This window comes from Orbicella franksi, chromosome 9 (assembly GCF_964199315.1).
Source record: "Orbicella franksi chromosome 9, jaOrbFran1.1, whole genome shotgun sequence".
In the NCBI taxonomy this organism is placed as follows: Eukaryota; Metazoa; Cnidaria; class Anthozoa; order Scleractinia; family Merulinidae; genus Orbicella; species Orbicella franksi.
Genome location: NC_138153.1, coordinates 17,735,624 through 17,755,490, shown reverse-complemented (window position 1 = coordinate 17,755,490; position 19,867 = coordinate 17,735,624). Strand labels below are relative to the sequence as shown.

General features: G+C 39.7%; 1 protein-coding gene across 2 annotated transcripts; it reads right to left on the bottom strand.

Moving 5' to 3' along the window:
- Positions 1–180: 180 nt before the first annotated feature.
- On the bottom strand, positions 181–19,229 carry LOC145497725 (uncharacterized). 2 transcript variants are annotated; one of them, XM_081477559.1, is made up of 17 exons: positions 18,446–19,229; positions 17,801–17,917; positions 15,316–15,385; positions 14,276–14,324; positions 13,188–13,244; positions 12,368–12,470; positions 11,609–11,675; positions 11,154–11,282; positions 10,688–10,780; positions 9,595–9,717; positions 9,350–9,405; positions 8,816–8,885; positions 7,657–8,055; positions 6,500–6,577; positions 6,263–6,361; positions 5,967–6,129; positions 181–5,597 (listed from the first exon to the last, which is right to left on the bottom strand). In XM_081477559.1, the coding sequence occupies exons 1-17, from the start codon at positions 18,556–18,558 to the stop codon at positions 1,465–1,467; spliced, it is 5,919 nt and encodes a 1,972-aa protein (XP_081333685.1). In that variant the 5' UTR covers positions 18,559–19,229; the 3' UTR covers positions 181–1,464. The 2 variants fall into 2 exon arrangements, with proteins under 2 accessions (XP_081333685.1, XP_081333684.1); XM_081477558.1 differs by lacking the exon at positions 18,446–19,229 and having other exon boundaries at positions 17,801–18,438.
- Between the last annotated feature and the right edge of the window lie 638 nt (positions 19,230–19,867).

The following is a 19,867-nucleotide window of genomic DNA, read 5'->3' as shown; positions in this document are numbered from 1 at the left end:
TTCGATAAGTAACGCAACGAAGGGGCCTCCATTTTCATACCAAAGGCACACTGCTACGGCACTATCTACTTTAACAATTAGATTATGAGCTCGAGATTGTTATCACGCATAGAAATCGAGAGCGAATAATCTAATTGTTTTAGTATAATAAATCTACTAGTCGTTCAAAACTTTATCTAAATACTCCTTACAGACACCTTGTTAACGAGCGCACACTGCTACGCTACTCAGTCTAGAACAGGATAGATAGTGAGCAGGGAAGTCAATCAGAGCACGGCATCCCTGATAGAACGCAAGTAGATTTATACTGATCGTTAATAAAAACTGAAGGCAGGGTTATTTTCTGGAGATTTATTCGCATTTTTGTTCTCTCACCAGATTTTAACCGAATGAATTGAGTCTCCAATAAATACATCACTGACGAACCTGAATAGTTTTTACATTTGATTACCCGTCATGAGCGATTATATATTAACAATTGCTGTTAAATTTGAACATTTCCACATGTTAAATTTGCGAATAAATAGTTCAATCTCAATAAATTAAAAAATGGAAAATTTCAAACGACTTGCGATTTTGACACCTAATGCCAGCTGTATAAAATTCCTAAAAATTTCAATTCCAAAATTTCCTTTCTTCGAAGTCAGTTTTGCTTGGCACCAGAAAAGAGACTTAACAATAAAAGTATTTGGAGAATGTGAAAAAATAATTTAGGATAACAAATAAAACAAAATGACGATATTTGTTCTTGAAAGTCTTGCAAGATAAAAAATCTGATTTAAAAGCTATTGGGTTTAACTTAAATTAATTCCAGTCCAGTAACTAGTAATTCCTCAGCTCTCGTATCAATGAAGCAATTAGCGTAGCCATAGCATTAGTCTTCTTGACTAATACTTCTACATCTGGGTGATTAGGCTGCTGACCAGAAGCGATTCTCACAGCGGAAATGATGTCACGATACTGCTCGAACACGTCCCTTACCATAGTAACTAGAGAACGCCCATTTTGATTGGACTTTTCATTTAGCATTGAGCACGTTTTCTCACAGGACTCGGTCAGTTTTTCCAAAGAATCCAAAGAGGTTTCCACGGCTGATACAACCTGCGGACTACCACGTCTAACGCTCGACGAAATAACTTTGATATCACATGCCAAGAACCTAGCGTTATTTTGAAAAATCAGAGGCCAGTTTTTAACTTCGTTGGACAATTGTGGTTTTGATGCTTCTCCCTTAAAGTACATCTCAAGCCTGTTCTCCAAATCAATCACCTTCGAGAGACCTTCCTCGCAAACGTTTAAACATTTTGCTTTGAGAGATTGGGATTCCCGCGAGGAACTTAAGAAGCCCGTGGCTGTAACATCCTTCAAGTTACAACACTCATCCAAAGGAAAGCTGGAACGTTTTGTCCGACCGTCAAAAAATGTAGCGTCTCGATGAGAGGTCCAAGCTACACTTGAAGATCGCTAGTTTATTCCTGGAGGATAGGACGTTAGAGTTAGTGATCTAGACAAAGTGTTACCACCGTGTGGTTTTTCTCGCCTTTCAGAAACGTTGCTACAGGAATCTCCTTGTTTATAATCCAACGATGTTAAAGAGCGCTTGGACTTTAATTCCTTAGCAGAGGATGGAAGATCGGATGTGGCTGATTCAGCGCTTATGTTTTGACTATCATCTTGAAATGTTTCGAGCAGTGGTTCACCCAAGTCAAAATCCTCAGTATCGAACTCGGGAATCAATTTAGGAGGTGACGACTCTGGCAAAGGTGGAGGTGGACTGTCTGGCAGAGGCGGTAAGGTCAATGAATTGTTACAGTTATCCTCTTGCTGGACAACAGGGGAAAGCTGTGAAATTGGGCTCTCTATTAATGGCTGTTGAAGTACACGGCTTGTACCATATCCAGGTGCATTTGAGCCTAAGTTGCCATCTGAATCAAGAAGAGATGGATGTGATGCAGGGTGTCTCATCAATGGTGGTCGCAGTTGTCGACTAAAAGACGCTTCGTTACCAGAAAAATGGGGCTTGTTTTTTGCGAAGAGTGTAGATGTTGCGGATGCAGAAGAGTTCACTGTGGGAGCTTGCTCTGAAAATAAGCTGGAGGTATCAGGTGTAAATTTGTGGGTCCTCACTACAGAGGACTCAGCCGAGTTTAGTCTTTGAGACCTCGAGGATGCGTGTGGCGCAGGAACGTAAGGCGATCCGCAGGTAAACGATGAACTTCTCCTGGTGCCATATTTCTCGCCTGGTAAGGTGACCTCCTCCCTGGATGTAATGTCCTCTGTAGTGGTTTGAGAATCCAGGGCAGACATGTCACCGCAAGAGACAAGAGTTGTGACTTGTTCATCTGCACCTAGCAACGTTGGGCGTGAAGACTTGAGTTTTGCAGAGGACTTCTTCTTTAAGAAGCTAGTGTTTTTAGATGACTCTGAATCCCATTTCACGCCCGTATCAGCCGAATCCTGAACTTTGACGTTACTAGATTTAACACTGTCGTACATCCCGTCGTCTGTTGTTGCCCGGAAAATACGAGGTTTCGGAGGAAGAGGAGGCTTTTGTTTCAAAGGAAACCTGGAGCGGTTTTCAACAGATATGTTTCCCTGTCCAGAGTTGAATAATGAATTCAGCTCGGTTGTCTTCATTGGGTTTTTGCTCTTGCCTCTGATATTGTCTTTGTTTAGATGGTCGTCTGATATACGCTTCTCTTTTTGAAATCGCTTCCATGTGGTAGGTGAATCATCCACGGCAACTGAGCAATTCTTCAAAGGATTTGGTAAAGAAGACTCTGAAGGAGTCGTGAAAACATTCATTGTTGAACTCTGCTCGACTGAAGCTTGAACTGCATTGCGTGAGTTTCCACTTGAGTCGAAAATGCTGTTTTCTGTGCTTGACGTACCAATTGATTTATTCCCACTGACTCCCTCTCTAGATATAGACGATGCATCGGCCTTGATCTTTTGAGCTTGGATTTTCTTATCTTCAGTAACATTCGAATCGAAGTTTTGTGCTGAAAACAAAACATTGTTCTTTGCAATTTTGTGATCATCAGTCAGCGAGAGAAATCTAATGTCATCGTAATCGTATAATAAATGGTCCAATTCATTGTCATTGACTTCTAATGGTGGTGGAGACACAATCCTGATTCCGGAAACGACTGGTAAAGTATCCGCAGAAGATGGAGGAGGAGGAACAATCAGGTGTTTCAATTCAGCATCTAAATCATCTTCACTCAACGTTGGAGAGAGTGGAGGCGGAGCAACGACACAAATATCAGCTTCCTGGAGCTCATGTGTAGGACTCGATGGGGATGGTATGATCCAGTCTGAGGGGGAGAAGTCTCTATCTAGTATCCTTCCTTTATCTTTATCGGAATAGTTTAACGATCTCCACTCTTCGGAGAGAACTTCTGTCTTTTCCAGAAGGGCATCTTTTAACGGGTCGTCAACGAAAAAGCAAGAACTTCCATTTTCATGTCTAGATTCCAACAAAGTTCTTGGTAATTGTTTTTCCGAAATGTCCATCGACATTTCTGCACATTCCTTCTTTTGTGAAGCGTTCTCTTGGTCTAGTAGAGACGTTATTTCAGCTGATGAGAATGCCATGGGTCGATCAACCTTTGAAATTTTGTCATTCGGGTCAGACAGAGTACTGAGAGGAACGTCACATATATCGCTGATACACTTATCCCGTGCTACCATCACATCATGTGGAGAAAACGAATTAGTATCTTTCTTTTCGTCACAGATTTCTTGAATTCGTCTTTCCTTTTTCCCTATTAAATTGACATAACCGCTATCCTCACTCACTTCCTCGCTTTCAGATGGAAATTCAGCGTTTACTTCATAGGTATATTCGAAGCTCTCTGAAGACGCTGTCGAGAGTTCCTCCGAATCATCAGTAAGAGAACCACCGTCCTGCTTCTTACCGGCAACTACGGTGTCCTTGGAAGTACTCTTGTATGCTGTGCTTAACTCTTTGACGTCGACTAAGGCCACCTCTCGATCGGTTTTCGTAGAAACTAAGCCATCTGTATCTTGATCCTCTTCAGCTAGTAAGAGTTCGGCTTGCTTGTTATTCGAATACCTTAACCGCCTACTTGGATGGAAGTACTCTGGAAATGTTGACCACAGTGATTCATCCTCGTCGGACATAGTTGACTCCGTCTCTGTATCACTATTTTCGTCAAACTCCAAACAAACCATGTGGGTGGCTACACTATCTGCAAAATTGTCCAGATCATCAGGATTGCTATCAACACCAATGCCGTCCCTAACTGAACCCGAGTCACTTGTTAACTCAAACTCGTCAGAATCATAAAAAGCTACTGTCGAGTCACTTCCTTTTCCGTCGGAACGTATTCCATCTAACAAAGCAGGCTTCTCCGCGTCACTTTCAACCTCAGCAAACCCCTCTGGCGTAGCACCATGTTCCAGAACATCTGCCAATTCAATTCCCTGACTGTCAAATTTTCTATCATCCCACCCCAAATCCTTTGGAGAAGGAGTTGTACTTCGGTCTTCGACGGGTTCTGTGTGGGTGAGTGGATCGTGTTGTACAGATAGACCCAAATGGGAAGTCCCATCTGCGTCAAAGACTACTGGCTCTGTATACGCGCTCTCGTCTGTAACGGGAGCGGCTTTCGTGATGCTATTAATGACGAAGTTGTGATTCACGTCTGCTGTCCCAAGAGAGTGGCCATCAGAGGGCAAAGAAACAATTAGATCGTTGTTCTCTACCAGCGTACGTTCTGAATGAGTACTGTGGTCGATTTTAGTTGACAGCTGTAGAGGCTCTGCCACCACAAGCTCAAGAAAATTTTGCTCATCAACAGTGTTGTCCACCTGAGTACTGGTCTCTTCAGAGTTTATCCCCACTGCTGCCGAGCTGTCGCCCTCATGGGTCGTACATGTGCTAAAAGTGCTTGTATCTTCGATATGTTCTTCGTGTTCATCAGCAAGCACAGTACCTGCTTCTTCCTCTTGCCAAATTTCTTCTGCAAGAATTAGCTCTGAAATCAAATCCTCGTGATTATCGTCTCTGTGCTCAGCTGGTGCTGTTTTTACTGATTTTATGGTCAGGTTTTCCTTCTCAAAGACATGATGTCGCGTACCTGACGCGACTAAGTCCTCGTTTTCAGCATCAATATCGCCGACAAAGGAAGCATCTGACTGCATTTCGTCGTTGTTTTCCGAAGTGTTCTTCAAAAAGGAAGACGCCGTGTCCAGGAGCTCCTGTTCTTTATCCGACATAACAATCTCTAACATATCATCTTGCTGCATTTGGGAAACGCCCGCTTCAAAGTCACACTGTAAATTTTGCGTTGATAAATTTTCGTGATTCGGTGACTCTCGGCGTAGCGTAGTTTCGTCTGTCTGGTTTTGATCAGTTTTCTCCAAGACCATGTTATCATCTTCAGGCTCCTCGGAAATAGCAGTTTCATTAAATCTAGGCGGAGCTCTAGACAAGTCAAGAAATACGTCTTTCTGTGCTGGCTTGGAATTCTCTACTTGTGTTTTCCTCTTTTCATTTGACGTTTGAAAGCAGGAAGGGTACGACCACACATCTGGAACTACGCGATGCCTTGAATAAAAGTCTGGCAATGCTGAAACATTTATAAAACCAATATGAGTCTATGTACATCGAAATTATATTTGTTATTCTGCTAACTATGTTGGATTTGTAGTCAATCCAGGCTCTTGGTCTCTGTAAAATGTATCATTTTGATCCGAAATAGATATCTTTGGTTACAATGTAAATTAACTGAGGCAAAGCATTATCCTCTTTGCCTCATGGTACATCAGTAAGGTTTGCTTTTGTTTTCGTTCTTGATGACCATGATTACACTAGTAAAATACCCTTCAGACAACGTGTTTCGCAAAAATAATGGATTTCCATTCTAGTTTCGGCTAATTGGCCGATATTTTTATACAACCGATATCCGGCTAAAAGGATCTGATGTTTCGGTACCCACCATCATTCACAGGGGGATCTCGACGAAAAGCAAATGGCCACTTCTCTTCATTCTCTACTGGCAGAGGTGTGTTGCTCGTGTTGTCAACATACACTTTGTAGTACCCAGTGATCAGTGCTATCATGTCCAGACAGTCCAGGGTGGTACAAATCAATTGTATCTTCTGGAAGTAGAAGAGAAGAATTACTCCGATGCTTCCTTCAATATAAAGAATGATATTACTCTGCATTTCGCAAATCACATTTTGTAACAGTTTATTTTACAAGAAGGAAAATTCAGTTGTCAAGGAATGTTACCTTGTCCTCCTGTAGCTTTATACGTAGTAACCGTTTGTTGTCCTCGTGAACACGAATCGCAAATCCTGTGATCTCGTGAAACTCAGCCAATTGACACAACTGTAAGTTAACAACGAAAATGTAGTTTGTTTTGTAGATTGTTAAACCTCTTCCATCATGGAAGTTGCAAGATACCATAGTATGTCTGATCGTTTCAGAAAGAAAACGTTGGATAATAAAGTAAAGAGATCCACTTACAACATTAACCTTTCCTCTGACAACTTGACTCACTCCATACTTTAGGTTAATAAGTACCGTTATATGTTGCTTCTTGGTCTAAGGAAAAACAGAGAGGGTAATCACCAATTACACACTTGCGGGTTTGCCCAGCGAAATAACCTTGAATACTTTTTTCCCGACCACTTCCTGACCCGTGGCAACCCTGAAAGTTCTAGCACTTTAAGAACATGGTTAAGAAGGAAAAAGGTGACCATTATGGCATCCGCGAGGAATCGTGTGATAAAAAAATTTTAATTACAGTCGAACCTCCGGTTTCGACTGCCTCTCGTGAGCGACCATCTCTCCTCAGTGACCAGTTTTCCAAAATACCAAGATTTTCCAGGTCAAATCACTGTATTTGGAACATTTTGTAAGCGACCACCTCTCGTAAGCGACCACTGGACAGATAATAGAGCGGAAATTGGATAACAGAATGTTGTAACATTATTGCATTCCTCGGTAGTACAAGAGACGGAAATTTCTCAATGGGAAGTACCGTATTTTTTCCCGAAATTGACTTTTGACATGAATAAAACGCTTAAAGGGGTAGTATCACGAGAGGTCTTCTAGGTTTTTGTGCAAACTATGGTGGAATTATAAAGGTACAGTCACTGATCAACAAAATAACCTTAAAACGACAAAAAAGGCATAAATTCAATCTCTAAGAGATCAGTGATTTTTTTGTGATTTTCCTCCAAGTAACACTGTCAAACTTGAAAACGTCGGCCCGACGTTTTCAAGTTTTAGACCACTTAGACCTTCCCTACTCGTCCGTAGCCACAACAGTTGTAAACAGCTTTCGTGACTAGTACGGTACATTTTACAAAGGTTAGGCAACTACTAGTGGATTTCCAATTAACACCAACACCTTCATTTGGATTTTCAAGTAGCACTAAATCTTGGTGAGACTACCCCTTTAAAACATGAGATAGGTCTCCGGAGTTACCATATGCCAATGAGGCAAAATTTTGACCCAATATCGCCTAAGCTCTCATAAGCGACCACCTCCCGTAAGCGACCACCTAGGCTTCGCGTTTTGAGTGGTCGCTAACACGAGGCTCGACTGTAGTAAGCGACTCGTACTATCGGCCAGTAAAAGGTCAATACATAAATTAGTGAAATGAAATACGACAAACCTTTTTGAGACTTGGTCCTTCGTTGTCATTATCAACAAGCTCAGCATCAAAGTACCTTCCACCATAAGAAAACATCTCTGCAGAAAGATTTAAATAATGTAATTTACACTGTAAAGAGCTCATGTATTTCTCTCCCGGAGAGGCGAGATTCTCGTTCTGCTTTATCTGTTGATCAAGAATTTTTCGCAGTTCTTTCTCCCTCATGTTGTGCAAGAGATCTGACGTAACGAATTTTGCAAGTCCTCCGAATTCCTTTTCCACTTGTCGTACAGAGATTTTAACTGGTCGTCCAGCGGCTGCTTCTATAACCTTTTGCTGAATTTGTAAAGCTGCCAGCTTGATAGCCAGGTCGTACTTCAGATCCATTCCATAGAAACCTTCTACTACCCTGTTGGTAACCTGAAGGAAATACAAGGACATTGTTTGACTGAGCTCATTTTAGTTATTTCTTGCGACTATATACGGGACAACTGCAGACAAAAGAGGACTAAGATATCTTGAAAAGAATGTTCTTCAAACACAAAACGATTATATTTCAAGTTAAATCCAAAAACTAAAAGGACAATCAAATAGAATATTTCTCAAGTGTTTAAGACGTTCTGGATTCGCAGCTCGGTCGGTAAAATTCAATCCACTTATAGTGATGATCGCGCTTGTAGTCAGGGCCAGTGAGGCCCGACAAGTCATCGATTAGGTACCTACAACTATAGAGTGTTTTCCCTCTCGTGGCCAGCAGCCATGCAAATTTATTGGAACGAAAGAAAGTGTCTACACAAAACAAGAGTTCAATTCTCATAGGATTGGTGTGAGACACCAACATGGCCGCCGTTTCATGCTTTTGGACACCACTGGTTTGGACACCACTTTTCGAGATGTAACTTAAATAGGATATGTATCTGGTGAGAAGCAGACATTTAAAGGAGCTCAGTCACGGTATTTTGGCCATGAACAAAATATCCTTTAAATTGAAGGAAATCTGAAAATACTAATTTACTAGGATAAAACACCAAACAGATGATAACAAACAATCAAGAAAGAAGGATGGTTAACGATGGAGAAGATTAACAGGGATTATAAACAACGAACTCGAAAAATTGAGGCTAAATTTTTCAAGATGCGTAAACCATAACGCAGATGAAAGCCAGTTTCAACGCCTTACCTGAGCATAGAGATATTCAAAGGTGTTGCGATCCTGTGAAAGTAGCTCAAAGTGGTCCTTGGGCACAAAACTGGTGAGAATATTAGAAATGGGAATGAGAAACCATAAGAAATGTTTTGATCGCCATAACCACGAGTCTAACACGGCTTACCGTTAGGTATCCCTCATTAGCAACACGCGGTAACTGCTGCTGATCATGTGAATTCTACGGTATCTACTCGATTTACTTCCGTGGTGTAATTTTCCAAAATGGGTACTCTAACTATTCCTGAAGCCCGCTGCAGCATTAATTAAAATCGCACTCCCTAAATAACACTCTCTCCCCATTGTAGTACTAGCAGCATAAAGTGTCACTTTTAAACGGAGCATAACAATGAATAACCTATCTAATCCCCACCCTACCCCAGGCCCCGACTTCTATTCGCCAAATTACTTTGAATTCTTCACTAGAAACCGAACCTCTTACGTTCTCTACATTTCACATAAACATATAAGTACAGTAGTACATAGACACGGAAAACGATTTATACTAACGCGATGTTAAGCTTGCACAAACAATTCACACTGCTGCAGTTTCGGTTAGTGTAAATCTGTGGGGGAAAGCAGCATAGGGTCAGTATGGAAAGATGAATTATGTTATTGTAAAATCCCACTTAGACACCCTAGTCAAGCAGTAATGGTACCTCAAACAGAAAATGTTTACAAGTGCATGATTGCCAAGATAACACAGTTGCACTATGTCAAGATATACGAGTAACAGTTGAAGGCAAGCAGATTACCTCAGCAATCTTCTCGTTGTTTTGTATGTATGAAATCTGTCCTTTCTTTGGTCCCGTGAGAACCAAACTAAAGTGTTCCATCAACTTCACGTCGAGTTTTGAGCTAAATGAACAGAATATTTCCTGAAGAAAATTAAATGACACTCGTATCAATTTACCGCCCTGTGTAAACATAGTATTCACCCAATGACAAAGTTTCAATAAAATGAAGTTGGCGATTCCAGCGTTTGCAAATAGCCAAAAGGGGCCATAACATCACACGATTTCGTCAGCGTAAGAATTTCAAAACACAGGAAGTTCTTTAGTTATATAAAAGGAACAATTTTCAAATCAGTTAATTAAGGCACAAATCAATGTCTTTAAGGCCCCGGCCACACTACGTCAGAGAAATTTGAAAACGGCGTTTTCATTCTGAAAACGCATGAAATGTTTTCCTCCACACTACACTACGCCGGAGGAATTCAAAAACGCAACAATGACCGGTCATTTTGGAATTGCGTTTGAGAAATAGTTAGTCAGGGAAATCACAAGATCAACACGATGTCATCGTTTACGAAAAGCTCCGTTTTTGAAAATGTTTCCCTTCCACAATAAAACGCAAAGTCGGCTTTTTCGAATTCCTCCGGTTTGAAGAGCGTTCTCGAAAAGCTCCGTTTTCGTGACGGATTAGTGTGGACAGTAGGCCTAACCGTAGAAAAGATGCTGCGTTTTCAAATTTCTCCGGTGTAAAAACAGTAATGTGAACGTGGCTTAAGGGTGCAGGGCTTTAGAACGGGAATAAAATAAGTCAGCGTCTGAAGTCCATTTTATTTTAAGCCTACAACACTGCAAGTAGTAAAGAGCGGTTTTGATCAAGGCGAGTAGTTCAATACAGCTTAAATGTACGGGAACGCATCGGCGTTCTAGCAATCTGAACCAGACAAGGATACCGTAACTTATAGAACATTTCAAGTGCTCATTAGTGTGCTTTTAATCGAGGTTTAGTTGTCCAATATAGCTTATAAATACCGAAACGCATGGGCTTTCTAGCAATCTGGGCCAAACAAGAAACCAGAGATTAGAGTTAAACGTTATTTCACCGTGTAGTACGTACCTCAGCAGTTGTGTTGGAATCGTAGCGGAAAGAACGCGTCTGACCATTTTCCAAGAACACTTTCAAGACGTTTGGGATAAGTGGCACTGAAGACTTTTGTCAGACAACAAGGGACAATCAGCCACACAATATATTACAAGACTGTTGTTGCGTTACCGTTGCGTTGCGCTGCGTTGCGTTCGTTTCGATTAGTTTTGTTTCGTTTCGATCGTAGCGATCATATGGCAACCTGAGCCTGAAACTACTTTCTTTAGTCGGCTGGTTAATTCCAGCAACTTGTCTAAAGGACACTTACATGTATAAAGGTCAATCGTAAATTTGCACTACAGCTACTAAGCATTGAGAGACAGCATAAATTTCACAATACACAAGCACCACTTCTCACACTACTTTACTTGAGATCTTATGAAATGAAGTTAATGTTTGACGATTTTCAACACACAACAAATAAATCAATTCAACTTACTCTTCTAACAGGTTCCATTGGACCGATGACCTGCACCAACGCGGGCTCATCTGCGAACCGCACGGAGACTGGGGTTGACCGACGACGCTCTCGAGTGGTTCGACTCATGAGGGATGACTTCCGATTGTGCTACGAAAAGAAAACGATCGAAACAAAACAACGTATATGAAAACGTCCCAGGCCGAAGTGGATGTAATACTGCAGGACCAACACCTGGCCTAGCCACTTTAAAACGATGGGGAGGGTGGGGGTAAGAAGTCGCAGGGGTTTGGTAGGCGGGAAGGGAAAAGGAGGGAAGCTCGAGTTTCAAAAAAGTGGGAAGCATAAGTAATAGAAAACTCGTTAAGGGAACCGAGAGTAAACTGAACGCACAGAAAGCAGGAATTAACCCATTCCTCATTCTCTGCCAAAATTAAAATAGCTGACTTGGCTTTAAAATTCAAAAATACGCTTACCTGATTTTTCGAATCTTGCACATCTTCACTTGCCACAACTTCCAACTCAATACGACCAACCGTATTCCTATATAAAAATAAATATGGCGTCAGCGTACTGGTCGGTTGTATTTAATTATATTTTCCCTGATCAGAACAAACGCTCTAAGATAAGTTGTTTGTTTGTTTTCATTTGTTTGTATTACGTGCTCTATTTTTGCCATTTATAAATATATTTACAAAAGGCTTCAAATAAAAATGCTGCCATCGGCATACAAAACGATCATAGTTTAGGATAAAAAGTAGTTAAGCAAACTAAATGCGCAAATGAGAAAAAGCAAAGAAAGACAAAAAAGCGAAAAAGAAATCACACACAGGCACACTAAGAGAAGCAAAATATACTTAAACCAAGAAAGATGACTAAGATTAGAGGTGAAGACGGCAAAGCTAGAGGCATTTTGAATTTCAGTGCTGAGAGAATTAAATAATTTGGGGCCTTGCAAACAGAGTTAGAAAACAGCCTAGGAAAAGCATATGCTCCGTTAGGCTCTGTTCGACTGTTGTCTATTTCTACAAACTAGTTTATATGATAAACTACAATGGTCGTTTCTTTTTCCAAGTGAAGCTGCGAAAACGCGTGAGAATTAAATTAAAAGACTTCGCGTTATTTTTCACGGTTCGTAACTATAAAATTATCTTGCCATCGCACGACATGAAATATCAGCTGTAACATGTACACAGTCGTGCTATTCAAAGTAAATAAGTTAAAAGTAAACGTACTTGATGAGACTAATGACATCAGCTTGTGCTGCATCTCTGACGTCTTGTCCATTCACCTTCAGGATCTGGTCATTGGCGAAGAGCTTCTCGTCGGAAGGTCCGTCTGCAAGAGTTCATGGAGAACCCAGAATCAACAAGGAACATGTTTGTTCAATTTGGATCTTTTCAAGATCAAGTCCAGTTACAGACGTCTATGAATATTTTCGCGCGTACAAATCGGTCTTCTCTCACTACAAACTTTTTGCACAAAAAATCCAAAGCAATGATCTTCAGGATATGTTTGCAGCTCTACAAAAAAAGTGAATTAATCTCTCGCAGTGGTTGTACAATGCGCAACAAATCAAATCCAATGACGGACACTAAATGCATCTCTTTATGGAGCTAGCCATCTGTATGGAAATTTTCAACTCGAAATGAGTGTTTCTTTCGAGCGAAAAAAGGATTAAGCTTCCGAGAAGAGAGGTGTTTACCGCAGCTGCCAAGGTCTCTGTTTAGGTTACGTATCTTCATGCTGAGATGGCAGACTTCAAGACTATGACTGCAACACAAAAGCTATGATCGACTCTAGGACAAGTTAATACGGTAACCGTACATTATGCCATGCCATAGAAAATACAGCCAATAAGAACACAGGAAAGCTGTTGTATATTCGACGGTATTACATCCAACCTTCCCATCATGCTCCGCGCGTATGTCGCGTTGATTGTTGGCCATTATATCTTCTGTGGCATGTTATATTAAAAAAGTTATGCCAAGCTCTCTCGTGCATAACTAGTATGTACAGTATAGTGTGCAAAACCCAAATTCAATCAAATCTTACTTGGTATGACAGACCGTATCACAACGGGTTTTTCACTACCAGCGACAAACCCAAATCCTAAAAACAAAGTAAGAAAGAGAAAAGGAAAATTACCAAACAAAGAAAGCCAAATCAAATCCCCCTCCACTTTTACCGATGTACTAATGACATGTTTTGGATCAGTGAATATTGAAGAAGAGGCTCAAAAACTGAAAAAAGAACTTTGCTGGAAAGATGTTTTAAAAATACCTACATTATATTTTTATAAGAAACGATTTGGAAATACATGAAACAAGAAATATACAATGTAAGTGATAGAAACCGACGTTTCGGTGCATCTTGCGCCATTATCAAGTTTACATAATTAAAGATAAAAAGCGGTTTGTGATGAGGCTAAGTTGAAGCGAATTTGCATAAGAGAGTGCCAAGCTAATTACATGAATACTTTAGCACGAAGAAAATCAGACTGTACATTCAGTGCTGGTTTAAGATCTTGAATGCAAAGCATTTCATTAACAAGGCAGTCAAATTTGTTCGTGCATTTCTTGATTACACTGAAGCGTGCTAAGAAATTGGTCGGAATAGCAGTGTTATGCAGTTTTTAAAGATTTTTTTTATGCAATTTTTAAAGATTTTTCTTACTGTAATAAATCAAGCCTTAAATTGTTAATTTTAATTAGTTAGTTAATTAGTTACTGACAGTAACTTTTTTATTATAATCATTGTTTAAGATCTACATGTATATTTTTATTGATTCAGTTTTTTCTTTTTTATTCTGAAAGTTTCACAAGTATGGGACCTAACCAGGGCTCTTTTGTAAACCATCCAAATGGTTGTTTTTTTTTTTTTTCTTAAGTTTCAGAATGCAGTGCATGAAATTGTTTGAAGTGCATCAACAACTCAAATCTTTTCCATAATTATTTTCTCACCCATTGATGTTGAGAGAGTGGTTATAGCTAGTTTTGAACCCTTGGCAGTTATGCACTTTTCAAATGTTCCCGAGAAACACATTCATTTTTGTTCTGGACTTTACTTCAAAAATTATCGCTTTCAGTTGCTGTCAGCTTGCTATAAAATTACTACTCATTGGTTTGGTATTGTGCACATACCAATTTTTGCATCTCTAACAAGTTCAATCCTCCTGGCCTGTGGTGGGGTCTGGGTTGAAAAGAATAATCAACATGAATTTGGTTAGTCTTCGAGAAACAAACTTAATTCATTCTTTCCACCAGTGAGCACTAAAGGAAGCTGTGCAGACTCCCAATACGACAACATGCAAATAGGCTTAGTATGTACACTTCCTGGTCAGAATGTTTTGATCCATCATCAATTACCAGCCCTGTCCTGCTGCCTAATTTTTTTACATCTTGCTCTGAGGCTGTTGTAAAAATTTGATTCAGATGTAGGCTTGATCTTCACATTTGTAATAAACTTGTTACTTTATGATTGAATTGTATCAACAACAAGCAAGTTCACCCGTAACATCAAGGGCTGATCAAACATACCCAGCTGTACCAGGTGCTATAGGTTACGGCCCTTATTGACAGCCCTCCATCTCTGATTTCCAAAAAGGTCAGCCAACAACCCTGGACAAAGACAGGTTGCAACTACCTGATTTGATTGTGGTCACAACTGGTCGATGTTCTTTGCCACCTCATTAACCTTTGTATGTTATGTTTAGAAGTATAGTTTCTCGACATCTGACTCCTGTTGAGATGGGTTGTCTTACATTTTAAACAACATGACAGGCAAATCATGTCTACTGGAAATCCCTCAGTTTGATCAAATAACCTTTGAGAGACCCTGGATGTAAACCTCCTTTACACAATCAAAGCTTTTCACCTGGGAGTACAGGGGTTCCAGTAAGGGCCGGGCAATGGGCAACTTGACTGGACCTGAGGACAATTTTGCCTGCCTTGTTTGGCCATCTGGTTTTTCTTATAAAGAAGTTCATTTCAAAAAGTTTTGCCCGCCTGTGAAAACCAGTTGCCATCCTGCTGAAAACGTTAATGAAATCCCTGAAGTACATGTAGATTTATTCAGTATACATGTATGTATTCAACAGTACGATACATCTTATCAGAATTTTAATGCACTAGTGAGATGAAAAGATAAACAAACAAAAACATCTCTCGGTCAGTTGGCCTACCATGTGAAAATGAGCTGCTTGATCAGCTTCTGACCTTGGATCTTCTCTTGTTGTTGTTCTTGTCAAATGGCTAATAAAACAAAAAAATTTATATATTTAATTTTTCTATTATTAATCTGTTTAACAAATGTATACCTAAGATGTCTCAATCAGGCATCAAAAAAACTGCTATTAATATCTCAATAGATCACATGGTCAAATAATTAAAATTAAAGCATTGGTAGAGTTAATAGCACAGATCCCAACCAAAGGTAAACAAGAAGATCTGTTAGATCTTATAACCCCACTTTTAAAATTTAACTGTTTGCTTAGCACTACAGTTACAATGCAGTGCTCATTCCAAAGCAGTCCTTGATGATTTTTTTGTTACTGTAGACATCACATCATTTGATCAACACAAACTCTATTATTGCACCACCAGTTGTAGCCATTGTGAAATCTCCGATGACATAATGGTCTTAATCTGGAACTTTCTTCGGCATATGTATGGGCATGAACGATATGAACGATACGATAATAGCACTATTAACAACAGCTTTCTTTCTTAAAAGTCATGATTAAATTTAATTGGTGTTTTCCACGAGTAAAGGGCTAGCAATTAGTAGTCACACGAGTCACATAATTCAAGACTTCCATTATCCACGGCTACCTCTAGTACAGTGGTTATTTCCCTACCAATGACATAATCCTTGCACGTTCTGACACGTTCTTTGCTTGGCTTCCAAATAGTTAATTTTCCTTCTGATCACCGAACTCGCTGCGATGAAACAGTCAAAGAATTTACTTCATTTGCCTCAAACCACAAGAAATACTCGCAAAATTGCAAATAAATTAATGACCGTCACTTCTGCCGAAATAAACTTGCAAAGTAAACATGATCTTATTTGTCATGTAGCGAAAGTGAAAGCTGCAACGTCAGCGCATTCCATGGCTGATGTAATACCTTTTTCAGCGTATTTATTATTTCCTTGGAATCCTACGCTTAAATAAAACCAAAAGAAACTATATTTTACACACAATAAAGGAAACAGTATTCATAACATTGTCCATGTATTAATTTTTGAACAGCTTTTGATGAATAAACATCACAGGTTGCGTGATTTAAAACTTGGCCGAGAGTGAGTTTGGGTCTGGTCACCGACAAAACTAAAAAAAAAAATAATACCATAGAACATACTATATTCAGCAGATCTTTCAGTGAAGCATCATATTGTGCCTGCATTTTCACTCTGGTCTGTGTTTAGAAGAGAAGCACTGTCTGAGAGTAAAGACTCTCCACAAAAAAGACAACACAAAGACCAAGGTCAGGACTCCAACCCAGACTGTTCAATCTAGAGTCCAGCACACTTAAACCATTACATGTAGGTCAACACATCTCCCACTAGTGGGAGATCACTTGAATGCATAAAACACGCCAGAAATACAATTTTTTTTGTGATCTGTTAATTAAGCATGCTTGTATATTGATAATCCTAGATTAAGAATCCAGGATTAGAATATCCTGAATTGATAGGACAATATAGGGCAGTTTGAGCAAGGAGAAAAAATTATATAGGCATCTACATGTTCATATACTGTGGATAATGTTAAAAATATTATTGCTCAAAACATCCTGAAATACATAAAATATCGCTCATCTGAAGAATACAGCAAGAGAAGACTTATCACATCTACATCTACATTCTTCACTTGCAATATCCTATCAGGACAGTTCCCAAGTAATATAAAAAGAAAACAAGGAAATACCAGTAAATATAAGAAAAGCTAGTAAGGAATTTAAAGCTTTAAAAAAAAAAACATTTTGTAAGGAAAGCTTGCTGATTTGTATTTGACTTGAAGCGATTTGCAAGGAACCATAAAAAAAAAATAATAAGCCTCCATTCGTTCATTGTTCTAAATGTATTCAACCTTAACAAGCTGGCGATAAAACCAATCCTTAAACAAATATTGCGATTATTTTTCTAACAGCCTTTCATGATTAGCTGCGCATGATCACCAGACAGTCTGGGTTATACATGACTAAGCTTTGCTCCACTCAATATACAGTGTACATGTCAATTACACAGTACGGGCACATCATTTATAATTACATTTGATTTAACCGCACGCACGGTTTTCAAGTTGCAGTAATTCGATGTTCTGTATTCTGGATCGAACACAAAACAAATAGAGTTCGCTTGAGTGAACATCTTCCGAGTCTAAAAGTAAATTTACCTCACAGAGTAGTCATAAGTTTGTAAACAGCAACGACCGGTGTTCGTCTGCCTAAATCTCCAAGCTAATATTATTAATACTACTATCGAACGCGCGGCAAAACAATATATATGTCTCGCTTTAAAATGACGTTTCCCTGTATAGATCGCGACAATGTTTACACAACTATATATGCATACATACACCTGTCGTTTCCCTATATAAAACATGAATCGGCAGTTCAAATTACAGCTTGTGCGTTATAACACCTTTTAAATTTATACATACGTACTTTATGTAGTATTTCTTGCTTTGGTGGTCTAAAGCCGCTTCCCAGCCGTACGGAAGGCCAAGTTTACTGACCCAGAATTCGGGAGGTGGAAACCAATGGCTTGATCGTGTGCGGCGACTGTGGAAATTGAATAAAACTAAAAATAGAGCTGCAGATTGTAAATACACTGAGCGACAATCAACGTAAGCGATTTTAATATTCAGGTGTAGTGGAGAGTTTGTGTTAATAAATACAGGTGCTCCTGTTAAAGCTGTGTTGAAACTTTTCCCATCTACATGTATTTCTGACGAGCGACATGAGGATCGAACCTCAAGCGAAACAATCGAAGTGCACTTCATCTGACTAACTTCCCGCGGAAACCACTCAAAATAGGAAACCTGCTCGTACGGGATTCCTTTTTTAACCGCTCATGCAAATTTTCAACTTGGCCTTAAACGTATTACGATTGATTCTGCGAACGAAGTTTTCATATTAGAATATTTCATTACAAGCCAAAATGTGAATTACCGGGATTCGTAACGATGATGCAAACTTATAATAAATGGGTCTTCCACTCGTCGCTAAGTTGATGTGGAACTTCGCAAGCTCCGCTTCGAAATGGAACGAAAATATTGAACTAAACTCTTATCTGATGCGATCACTTACTTGACAAAATAGATCCTTTGATCTGTTGTCGTGATCGCTTTCCATTCTGGGGACAATTGTGTGCCGCACGGAAGAAGCGATGCTACAACCTTGCAATCATCATTGTTAGCCATTGGAGGAATCAAACCAAACAGCAAATGGACCCCTGTCGATACGGCAAGGTAATATCATGACCGCCTAAAACTCACTAGTCAGACAAGCATGTGAGCTTGCAGGAAGGCTAAGCCTTCGAGTAAATCTAGTAGCGTCACTTCGCCGAATTACAGCATGAGTTTTCTCGAACCATCCACCATTGTCACGGAAGAAAAGCACAACTGTTTGACAACTGTTTACAGCCGGTACGGTTCAGCGGTTAGGTGCCGCTGACCAGGTCAACTTGACCTCCGATTGGCTGATTCGGTGTGTTAACAGCTGTACCCTTCAACCCGGCAAGAAATTGTCGTCAAACCTGCCGTTCGTTACTCTTAGTTTTGCATCTAGCAGCCGTTCAGAGATCCTCTAAAAATTTGTGACATTGAGTGAGCACGACCGACAAAGAGCATGGGACGCTTGGAGGCTTGGCGAGTGTACTGCACCAAATGATGAATGTTCGTTGTTTCCTTACGTCTCGAATCTCAAGCTTTTGATGCGACGTAGACTTTGATTTTAAAATCTGTCATGAAAAGAAAAGTCATGCCTTGCGAAAACTGACTTAGATCAATTGGTATAATCTGGAAAAAGAATAGCACTGTTTTTCTTCCGGATCCGTTGTTTAATTTTTTAGTTTTCAAAAAAAATTCATCAGTAAATTCAATTACCTTGGCCGAGATGCCGGATTCATATTTGCGGTTTCGTCTGCAAAAAGTGGCCTCGCCTCGAAATCAATCTCTAAATAATAGTATCATGTGATACTTCGGTTGTTGATAGAGAAACGAAACGAGAATTTCGAACCAGACAGAGTATCAAGCTCTCTGCCCAAAGGCCATAACTGATCAATGCTTGAATATAAAATTTTGTCTCCTGGCAATCCGCCCACACCGGACTAATGACGGACTTGTATTAGATTTGTTGACGGTCTGTCCTTTTTTCACTAGCTTAACACGCCATACCTCGGTAGAAAGTAATTATAATATAATAAGAACAAAGTTGGTAATGATTTTCGAAAGGCCTGCGAGAATCGAGGTAAAGAGAGACGACGGAAATGCGTGAAGATGACATGGATGACATTAAATTTGAGCAGAAAATATCTGATGTCTACGACTTAGTCAGGAGGAAACGAAGGAAATCTTGACCAATAATGAAAATAATAAAACAAATTAATCCAAGAATTCAGCTCCTAATGATGCCATCTTCGAAGTTATTGACACGGACGTAAAGGCAGAAAATAACATAAATTGATTAATTGCTGAAAAATAACACTTGTGTCGTACTCTTTTATTACAA